Source organism: Cynoglossus semilaevis, chromosome 9 (assembly GCF_000523025.1).
Source record: "Cynoglossus semilaevis isolate Cse_v1.0 chromosome 9, Cse_v1.0, whole genome shotgun sequence".
NCBI classification, from domain to species: domain Eukaryota; kingdom Metazoa; phylum Chordata; class Actinopteri; order Pleuronectiformes; family Cynoglossidae; genus Cynoglossus; species Cynoglossus semilaevis.
The window spans coordinates 4175621-4186458 of NC_024315.1; the positions used below are offsets into that span (position 1 = coordinate 4175621).

At 38.5% G+C, this 10838-nt stretch overlaps 2 protein-coding genes across 5 annotated transcripts in view; both read left to right on the forward strand.

Moving 5' to 3' along the window:
• The first annotated feature begins 225 nt into the window (after positions 1-225).
• LOC103383468 (oxysterol-binding protein 1-like) lies at positions 226-7983 on the forward strand. 4 transcript variants are annotated; one of them, XM_017035528.2, is made up of 17 exons: positions 226-1441; positions 1652-1820; positions 1936-2144; positions 2630-2792; positions 2872-2983; positions 3079-3262; positions 3385-3487; positions 3607-3670; positions 3948-4109; positions 4196-4441; positions 4544-4664; positions 4836-4939; positions 5044-5139; positions 5263-5447; positions 5530-5759; positions 6064-6111; positions 6716-7983. In XM_017035528.2, exons 2-17 carry the CDS (start codon positions 1687-1689, stop codon positions 6856-6858), a joined length of 2304 nt encoding a protein of 767 aa, XP_016891017.1. In that variant the 5' UTR covers positions 226-1441; positions 1652-1686; the 3' UTR covers positions 6859-7983. The 4 variants fall into 4 exon arrangements, with proteins under 4 accessions (XP_016891017.1, XP_016891016.1, XP_008314815.1 ...); XM_017035527.2 differs by having other exon boundaries at positions 409-485; XM_008316593.3 differs by having other exon boundaries at positions 414-540.
• Positions 7984-10092: 2109 nt separating this feature from the next.
• casp3a (caspase 3, apoptosis-related cysteine peptidase a) overlaps positions 10093-10838 on the forward strand; it is a 4115-nt gene continuing 3369 nt past the window's right edge. The window contains exons 1-2 of the mRNA XM_008316586.3: positions 10093-10322; positions 10611-10744. Coding sequence (XP_008314808.1) covers positions 10261-10322; positions 10611-10744 — 196 coding nt within the window. The 5' untranslated portion in view covers positions 10093-10260. The remainder of the gene's footprint in view (positions 10323-10610; positions 10745-10838) is intronic.

Sequence of the window (10838 nt, forward strand, 5' to 3'; positions counted from 1 at the left end):
TCAGGTAGAGCAAAATTGACAATCTCAGGATAGAGTGACACTTTTTTTAAAAATTTTAAAATATTTCTATATATGCATAGAAAAAACATATATAAAATACAAATAAATATATATATGGTATGTAAATTGCATTTATACCATACCAAGGCAGTAGAACACTAATATGAAAAACATTTTTAACAATAACTGCCAACGAATAATAAACAATGATGCCATATAGGAACCATACCGTACGCATACATTTTCAAAACATAGCCGAGAATAATACATTGTAAATTGTAGAGAAATAACGAATAGCTTTTAGATGAATAAGTAAAAAAGCATCTGCAAAATCGTGAAAACCCAATATCTTCTACATAATAAATGGTTTGCAACCTTTCATCAGTTTTAGCAAATCTCCCATTAATTCGGAACTTACGTTGACAGTTTATGGGGTGAGACGCCCTCTATTTTGTTGCACTACTGAAGTAGCTAGCTGACGAGCGGTAAGTTATCATGTACTAAGACATACAGAATTGATGATCGGAATCACACACGGAGGTGAGATTGCTTCTTATAGACGAACGTGTTGTTATGCTGAATGCCACATATGCAAAGGCAACACGTATCGTGGTGTTAATTCGAAACATCAGCTACCACGTCAGCTAGTTTGATAGCTTCCTGTTTCGCTAACAATCTCAATGACGGTCAGCGTTTAAAGAAACGGGCCAATTTCGAAATGGCGTCTATTTTTTATTCCCGAGAAAGCTCGTCGTATTTGGATTTGACTTACTGTACGATAAAATGTTTAATTATATATAGATATATAATGTGGAGTTGTCATTTATTCGACGATGAGCTCAACAGTTTTTATAAACGGGAGTCCCGTTAAAGAAGGGCACTCGGGTTCGCTTAATCTAAGAACTAGTGGTGCACGTCCTGTTTATTAACGTATTTACTATACACAGAGACGCTACAGCAACTGACTCTTCTTGACGTCGTTGCTAACAGCCATGTCGTATATACTTGTTTTGTGGCCACTTACAAATACAGATTAATCTTATGAGACCTTATGGCAATGTTTTATTATTGCCTTTTAAGTGGGAAGTTACTTTTATATATGTTGCAATGTAGAACAAGTGCCTCAACCTGTACTAAAAGCTCAGGTGACACGGCTGTTGTATTTGACAGTAATACCGTAAAAAGTCTAATTAAAGGTATGATGGGCAGAGCTTCTTTAATTTAGACGTGTATAAGATGCACAGTTACCGAGTTATTTGTGTTGGAGAAAGTATTTTGCTAATGGAAAAGGCTGGGATGACAAGGTGTTACAGATCAAAGTCAGGCTTAACAACACTTTTCAAAGCAGTGGTGTAATATGAAACGGCCCCTCGCTGCATAACACTTGTATTACAACTGTATGATATCTTTTTGTTTTTATTTGCAATTCAAAAGAAACAAGGTATTTAAAGAAATGTCACTGGTCAGTGATGTTGCATAACAGCCTAATAATAGAGTGAAACAAGATTAGTCTTAGTTTGTTGTTTCAGTGCTTTTAAACAATGTCACATTCACAATGAAACTTCTCTGGTATTATAAAAAGATAGATATTGTTGTTGTTGTTGTTTTTTATGTGCCACTGAGAAATCCATGTAATTTTTCATGTCCACAGGATTCATGTCCACCCAGTAGAATCTAAAACTAGTGATGTCAGAGTCTAAGCCCCCTTCTCCAACCACTGGTGACACATATAAGGGATGGCTTTTTAAATGGACAAACTACATTAAGGGTTACCAGAGACGCTGGTTTGTTTTGAGCAATGGTCTCTTGTCATACTACAGGTGAGTTATATCAACATCCCAAAGAGCTAAAGGAAGAATACAGACTTAAATTATTTTCTTACCAGTCAATTCAATTTTTTTTGTTTTACACACTACTCATTCTGTTTGGTCTCAGGTCACACGCAGAAATGGGCCACACATGCAGAGGAACCATTAACTTGGCCACAGCCAATATTGTTGTGGAGGATTCATGCAATTTTGTCATCTCCAATGGTGGAGCACAAACCTACCACCTTAAGGCCAGCTCAGAAATAGAACGCCAGCGATGGATCACAGCATTGGAGCTGGCCAAAGCCAAGGCTGTCAGTATGCAGGCTGAATCCGGTAGGAAAGAGGCAATACATATAGATACATTTGCAAGGCATTTTTAAAGACAGGACGGAAAGAAAGGCAAGGAATATTGCAGGCACCCTCTTGCCTATACGTTTAACGTGTTGCCATCTGGGCAACGATATCACCTCACTGGTAAAATTAGAGCCTTAAGCTATTCAATTTACTTAATCTAACAAGTTAAAACTGAAATTAACATCCTAAACATCCGATAACTGAAGTGCAATTCTTACTGACGATGAGTGTAACTGTATGTCTTTTTTTTTTCTTACTATTTATGAAATCCGACAAGTAGTAGATGATTTGCTGTGTGAGATCTTCTACAACCCAATTTCACCAAGGGGACAAAAACAACTAATACTATTACATACATAAAAAATATATCTCAGATGAAGGAATTGCATCTGAGCTTCAGTAATATATTTGTCCATTGAGTCATTTCTTAATTGGGTTATATTTGTTTCTCTCTGTCCCTGTAGATGACTCGGGTGATGAGTATCTTACACTGCCCCCTACTTCAGGCCAGAGTGGAGGTAGTCGTAATTCAGAAGTCCAGTCCACACTGCGAGTATTTAGCAGCAAAGTCAAAGACCTCAGCACCTGCAATGATCTCATTGTCAAGCACGGATCTGCCCTCCAAAGGTATCAGAAAAAAAGAAGGTGATGTTTGTTTTTCTAAATGTTGTCTAAACCATCTGTTAACTTATTCATTTACTTCTAGGTCGTTGTCAGAGCTGGAGGGAATTCATGTTGGGGGAGACATGGGAGACAAAGTCAGACAAGTCACAGAGAGGGCCACATTGTTCCGAATCACCTCTAATGCCATGATCAATGTAGGTTACACCTGTTTAAATTACAGCCAAAGACAGGGCAGTGTTTCTGACACATATTTCTCCTAGATGATGCTGTTGTGTTCCTGTTGTTTAAGGCATGTCGAGACTTCCTGTCTTTGGCTCAAAATCACAGTAAACGTTGGCAAAAAGCACTACAGACAGAAAGAGACCAGAGGATACGACTGGAGGAGACTCTGGAACAGCTGGCCAAACAGCACAACCACTTGGAACAAGCTTTCAGAGGAAATTCATCAAGTAATCCTGCTGTAGGTAACAAAGGTGAGGCTATCAATCCCAGAGGAACACAAATAAAGCCTGTGGTTCTTAATTTTCTTCGTCAGCCTGTTTGACTGACACTAGTATATTTTTCAATGCATTTACTCATTCAGATGTGATTTCAGGAAAAGGTGATGCAAGTGACGAGGAAGATGACAATGAGTTCTTTGATGCTATGGAAGACCCAGCAGAGTTTATAACTGTCCCTGCTGACCCCAAGTATCACAGGTTATATTTTCTCTAGATTAATCTTTTTAATATTTTGATTCTTTTGGATGAAATCTTCTAGAAGACTACTTTATTTTGTTTTTTGTTTTATAATATCTGCTGCCTTCTGTATTCTACAGGAGATCTGGCAGCAACGTCAGTGGACTCAGCAGTGAGACTGGGACGGATGATCAGTCTGCAAATGTGTGTTAAGCTCTAAGAGTTAAAGTGTCTTGGTGTCAGTGCTCAAGATGTCAAATGCATTACACTTGGTAAATAGTATAGTTATGTGACATTTAAAGGCACAGGTATGCAGATTTTCTAACCCTAACCCAGTTTTTGGTCATTTCTGGTGCTTTAGGTAATTGCCACCTCCTTGCTCTATTTTTTTTACTGGTAAACATTTCCAAGCAGGAAAACGCACTTCTTTTTTGTCAGTGGCATGTGATCTGTAATGTGGCCTTTGCTTTTCTTTTATCAGCTCGACGAACTGTCTTTGGCGTCCAGTCCAGAGTCTTCTCAGTCTCTGGAGCTAAGTAGACAAAGGCGAACCCGTATTCCTGACAAACCTAACTATTACCTCAACTTGTGGAGTATTATGAAGAACTGTATTGGAAAGGAGCTCTCGAAAATACCAATGCCTGTGAGGAACCTGCAGATTGGATGAGATTTATTTTTGCATTTCGAGGAAATGTTTTTATCTTTTTTTTTTTTTTTTTTTTCAACAAGGTTAATTTCAATGAACCACTCTCCATGCTGCAACGACTGTCTGAAGACCTTGAGTACTATGAGCTGCTGGATAAAGCTGCCAAGTGTCAGAGTTCTCTGGAGCAGATGTGTTATGTTGCTGCTTTTACAATCTCCTCTTATTCAACTACTGTCAACCGCACAGGAAAACCCTTCAATCCTCTGCTGGGAGAAACATTTGAGCTTGATCGATTAAAAGAGTCTGGGTACCGCTCCCTCTGTGAGCAGGTAGGTATTGGAAAAATAGACTTTTTTTTTGTTATTTACCCAGGATCCATCCTAAGTTGACTCTGTGCTTCTTCTCTTTTCCTTTTATCCATTTCTTCTCAGGTGAGTCACCATCCACCTGCTGCAGCTCACCATGCTGTGTCTCAGAAGGGTTGGACCCTCAGACAGGAAATCACACTGTCTAGCAAGTTCAGGGGAAAATATATTTCTATTATGCCCTTAGGTGAGTTGGGTGGTTGGACCATGTGTGCTTCTAAAATGTAGTGCAAGTTAATATGTAAATAATACAAAAAGTTGTTTTTTTTTATCATCAACAAATAATACGTATTTGACCATAAAGTGTTTTTATGATTTCCTTGTCAAGAAGCAATACTGTTCTTGTGTATCTCAACAGGTTCTATCCAGTGTATATTTGACAAGAGCAACCATCACTACTCTTGGAAAAAGGTCACTACAACAGTGCACAACATTATTGTGGGGAAATTATGGATCGATCAGGTAATCCTAGGGCAGCATTATTTTGTCAGCATTATGACACTGCTCCTTATTAGTTTTCACTGAAAAGACCCTGCTGATCTTTTTTACCATTTATTTCACTCCAGTCAGGAGACATAGATATTGTGAACCACAGTACAGGAGATCGCTGTCACCTGAAGTTTGCTCCATATAGTTATTTCTCAAGAGATGTACCAAGGAAGGTTGGTTTCTTTTCTTAACGTTTGTCTTCAAACGTGAAGCGTTTATTACTGGAAATCCTTTACTGGAGGTAGCGGTTTACAATCAAATTTAAATTTTTTCTTCAACACCATCTCACATTTCAGGTAACAGGAGTTGTGACTGATCAGGCTGGAAAAGCCCATTATGTGTTGTCAGGAACATGGGATGAGAAGATGGAGTTTTCCAGGATAATGCAGAGCAGCAGAGGAGAGGACGGTGCAGAAGGCAAACAGAGGACTGTGTATCAGACCCTAAAAGCCAAAGAACTCTGGAGGAAGAACCTTTTACCGTACGTTGTGGTTGTTGCATAAGAAATGTATACATATTTGGAAATATTCTCGTCATTAAGTTATCTTGTATTGACAACACAGAGACGGAGCAGAAACCATGTACTTCTTCTCTTCGTTGGCTCTGACTCTTAATGAACCTGAAGACAGCGTGGCACCAACAGACAGCAGAAGACGTCCTGATCAGCGACTAATGGAGGACGGCCGCTGGGATGAGGCTAACACCGAAAAACAGAGGCTGGAAGAAAAACAGCGCATAGTCCGTCGGGAAAGAGAGAGGGAAGCTGTCAAAGCAGCCGACTCACCCGATGATAGTAAGAAACAAACAAAAATATTTAGTTTGTTTGTTTTGGATTTCATCAACTGTGTTTTGTTTATCTGTCCCTGTATGTCTTGTGCATGTTCAATGTTTGTTTTTTGCTTTTCTCCATCTTAATTTAGAGCCGTCACTGAGGATTCTGACAGTGACTTGCACTCCCATTCTTTGCTAATGCAGCTGCACACTGTCTCTACTGTTGCTTTAATGTGTGGGATGGTGTGAGAGTGAATGTAATAAGTGGACATCAGCTTATTTACATTTCACTGCATTTCTCTTTATTTCTTCTTTGTCTCATGAAGCTGATGCACAGGACTCTGGCACAGGGGCAGTCCAGTCTTCTGACAACTGCAAGTATTATTTCCACTGCCTCACATTGTGTGTATTAACAGTGCTGAGGGTTTGACATTGTGACAAACAATTGATCTTAGTACCGGACTTACACCATTGGATTTAAAGCTTCTCAAACAAGTACCTGTGCTGGTGCATTACTAGTGTTCAGGCACTTGCTCTGTTTATACAAGTCTTCCAAATATCTCATGAAAAGCACTTTGGAAATATACACAAGCAAGATAACAGTGTGGATTTTATTTTATTTTTTTAATATTTTTGTTGTCACTTAGCTGACACAGAGGGCTCTCCTCCACATACACCTGTTGCATGCAAGTAGCTCTTTCTTTCTTGTAGTTAAGTAGAAGCTGCTCTTTTTCTTTTCCCCAACCTCCTGCACTTCTTGCTTTCTCTTGTGCAGTGGTTCCCAAATCTTTTATTTTGTCACAGCCATAACTTGTGTTTGTGTTATTAGTACTTTTCCTAGTATTAGTAGTGTCATAGAAGAATCATAAAAGAAAACTTGTAATGTATTATTATGACCAAGTCCTCTTCTACACCTGACCTGAGGGTTCACTTCCTGAAGGTTCCACAGCAGTTACCCCTGTTTTTCTTCCCTGCCAGGCCCTCATCAAGACAACTACAGAGCACTTTGGTTTGAGAAGATGGATGACCCCGTCTCTGGAGAGACCCTGCACGTCTACAAAGGCGGTTACTGGGAGGCGAAGGACCAGGGCACCTGGGACATGTGCCCAAATATTTTCTGATCACAGACAAAATTTGAATTTGTTTATGCTTGCATTCTTAAGAAATTACAACCCTTACATTGACTCGAGTAAGGAGGCCAACCTTCACAAAGCAATATTTACTTAATCCATATCAAGAATTTTTGCTAAGTATGTAAAACTAAATTTGCCTTTGACAATGTATCAGTGAAGCACTGTAACAAAATGTTGGTATAAGTCAAGGAAATCTTTCTTTTTTTAATTATGAAGTTTATTATTTTATTGTGTTTTTTGTTTAGTATGCTGTCATTTTAACACATTGAATACTACCGTATATTAACTGAAATTGTGGTTCTAGGGAGATGTCTTACTGTAAATATTTTAAACAAATGTAACTAATTTCTATGTTTGTTTGAGAAATGCCATTGAAACCCTGTTGTCAGTTTTCATTCTACTTCTATAGCACATTGGTTTGGAATTTTTTCAAAACGTTTCACTCTGATGCAATGAAACCATCATTAGTATTCTTATGGTTATAAAAGGTGGGTTCTTGTAAAATGTGTCTACATTTATTTTTAAATATGGGCATTAATTAAGAGAATTAGAATGAGGAATGTAAATATTTCTCAGGCTAACACTGAGCCATGTTCGAAATTCTGCTCAATCAATTTTAGTCAAAGAAGGATTTACTTCTTTAGTTTTCTTTTAAAGTGCAAAATTGTTCCTTTAACGTCTCTCTTTTTGTAATGGATATGATTATAAAAACTAAACAAAGCAAGAAGAGCACCTAGGTGTTTACATGGACCAAATGACACACAGTGAAATGTTTTATAAAATCTGATTTTTATTTCTCCAGTTTTGTTCTTTACTATTATTTGTTTATGTCAATTAAAGTGAATGGTTTAATTGTATTTCACATTCAAGCAGTCTTAAAAGGAGATTCAACAAAAAACCTTTGAATTCAAATTTCTATGTCATCAGTACTTAGGTGTAAATATAGGAAATATTGAATTTATAATATGAACTTTTTTTTGTTGCCACACTTCATCTTCATCATCTCAAATACATCTCCTTAGATATGATGTCCTCCCAGTCTTTGTCATCCTGATTAATCCAATAATAATTATTCCTATTTATTTATTTATTCTACCACTACTCTACTCTTATTTACTCTAAATCTTGCATCTTTCTGGAGTTTATCTCTTATTTGTGTATTTTTAGGATTTAATTTTAACTGTTTCCTCTTAATGTCTAAGCTCTTTTTTCTGCTATGGAAATGGGATAACTAATACAGATGGTCAGAATTTTTTTTTCACTATATTAAAAAAAAAAACAGTTCAAAATTAAGACTCATCTATCTAGTGCATATGTGTCAAACTCAAGGCCCGGGGGCCAAATGCGGCCTGCCAAGCCATTTGTGTGGCCCGCGGGAGCTTAAAGAGTATTTAGTGAAGTCCGTGCAGCAGCAGGTTCTTAACCTATGGGAGACCAAACAACCACTTCACAGGCGCATGGCCCAACACAGGAGGTCCAACTCCTCAGGACAGGACTCAGCTGTTCACATACAGCTCTAGGACAAAACACACTCCTTTGAGGACAACAATGTCCACATTTTGGCCAGGGAAGACAGATGGTTTGAGAGAGGGGTAAAAGAAGACATTTTTGTCAACCTGGAAAAACCATCAGTCAACAGAGGAGGTGGACTCAGACCCAACCTATCACCCACATACAAAGCACCTTTAGGAACAATACCCAAAAGTTTCACCTCAGTTTCACATAACATAGGTAGGTGACCAAAACCGTTCTGATGGGGACCACAACGACCTGTCAAACTCTTAACGACTGTTTACACTTTCACAGTTGACCCCAAGGCCCTACCCAACAGGGTGGACCTGAAGTAGCTTTATTCACACCTAGAGTATACATATATCTGCTGTACTTCCCACCACCAGTGGGTGCTGTACTCCCCACCACCAGTTAGAACCGAAGAAGCCTCTTGGATGAGAGGTGAAAAGTCTTCTTTTAGAAAATTCATGTCCAGTTGCCTAACAGAACTCTTCAACCTTAACCTATGAAATTAAAAGTATTATAATAAATCAAATAATACTCAATTGCAGAAAGATATATTAGTCTGTTATGGAGTAGTTACATCTTTACCAGCAGTCCTTAATTTGTTTTGTTCCAAGGACTGGTCAGCTAGTACCATCTGTTACTACAGACCAGTAGCATGGTGCTGAGCATCGTAGGATCATTACATTTTCAGAATAAAAGATATTTTAGACTCTATTCTATTAGTATTAAATCTGAATGACCTATTATTTTAAAATTAGATACAATTAGATGATCTTTTTACAGATTATCTTTAAATAAAAAAAGTAAATGTATATGACTGCACTTTTTTGAATGAAGTAAATTAGTAAAAATAAGTGCGTTTTTCACTGTGTCCCGTTATCAAATGACCTATGAACTGGTATGGGTCAGTGGACCAGGGTTTGGGAACCCCTGATCTACACAGTCTTCCATTTACAACCGGCCCTTCAAGGGGAACTATTGCTGATGTGGCCCCCGATCTACCGCTTATTCCTTTTCTGGGATGCGGTGGGCGCTGGAGCCAGTCCCAGCTATCAGCGGGTGAGGGCGGGGTAGACGGTGGACAGTTCTTCAGTCGATCGCAGGGCCACATATAGAGACAAACAACCGCTCACGTTAACACATACGGTCAATTTAGAGTGTGATCAATCTACTGCTCTATCGATGTTTTTGGGCTGTGGCAGGAAGCCGGAGAGAACATGCAAACTCCATACAGAAAGATCAGCCGTTATGCTCTTGCTGTAGAAACAAGTGTTCTACTAACATTTGCCACCGTGTGGCGCAAAATCAAAACGTACTAATGTATTTACCTAACAATGTGGTTCAACTCTTCTTTGTGTTTTATAAGGAATTGATCATATTAAGAGTGCAAATCTTTGTCATCTTTCAAATTCTTTTGAAATTCTGATAAAGGTTTGCACATAATTATGTTATGAGTAACAAACAAAAGGTTTGCATCAAAAGTGCAATCAAGTATTTAACGTATTTACCCACATTTTTTAAAAATTATGGTGAGGTCGGTGATTTCATTTGGTGTCTCCATAAAGTAGACTTTAGCACGCTAACTTTACCAAGCAAATTTACTACCAGCTGTTGCTATTGTCAATATGCATAGTTAAATTGAATATGGTCCCCACCCTTGTCTATCAGACGGTAGACACGGGAGTTTATATGAAGCGCTTTCTCTAAGTGACGTCAGCATCTTTGTTTATGCGGCTTCAGCTCGTCACCTCTGTGTCCCCCAACCCATTTTCACTCTGTTTGTGGACAAGGAGTTTTAACTTGTCGTTTTTCACGGCGCGCCTTTTGTTTAACTGTTAGTCTTGCGGTTTGTAAAATATTTGAGTAGACATCATGTCGGCGAATGGACGAGGATCTGGAGAAGACGCCACAGACGCGCGACGGGGCGATGAGCGGTGAGTTAGTTTGGCTAGTTAAATTATCCACTCTTTTGTTTGCTGTTGTTGAACATCACAGAGCGATGACACAACAGAACCCGCATTTCCATTTCTAACCCTTTAAAAAAACAAACATATTATTTGCTTTGAGACACTGTCGCTCCAAACCTGTGTAATTAACGTCATAAAAGTGTTTATTTAACCAGCTAACACGAATTAGCCTCCCTGTTTCCACTCTATCTGTGTTTGTCTCGCCTTCTTCTCCGTTTACTTTTCGTAATTGTGGACTTCTTTCTGTCCTTTCAGGTCAGAGGGTTCTTCGGTTGATCCAATGGACGTGGATGCTAAGCCCCGCTCCCATAGCTTTAGATACAGTCTGGACTTCTCCAGCATCGGTCAATGCGTCATCATCAACAACAAGAACTTTGACAAGAGAACAGGTGCTTGTTTTGTCTATTATTATTATTCCGTTGTGCTCGTCGTGTGTGTGTATATATATATATATATATATATATATATATATATATATATATG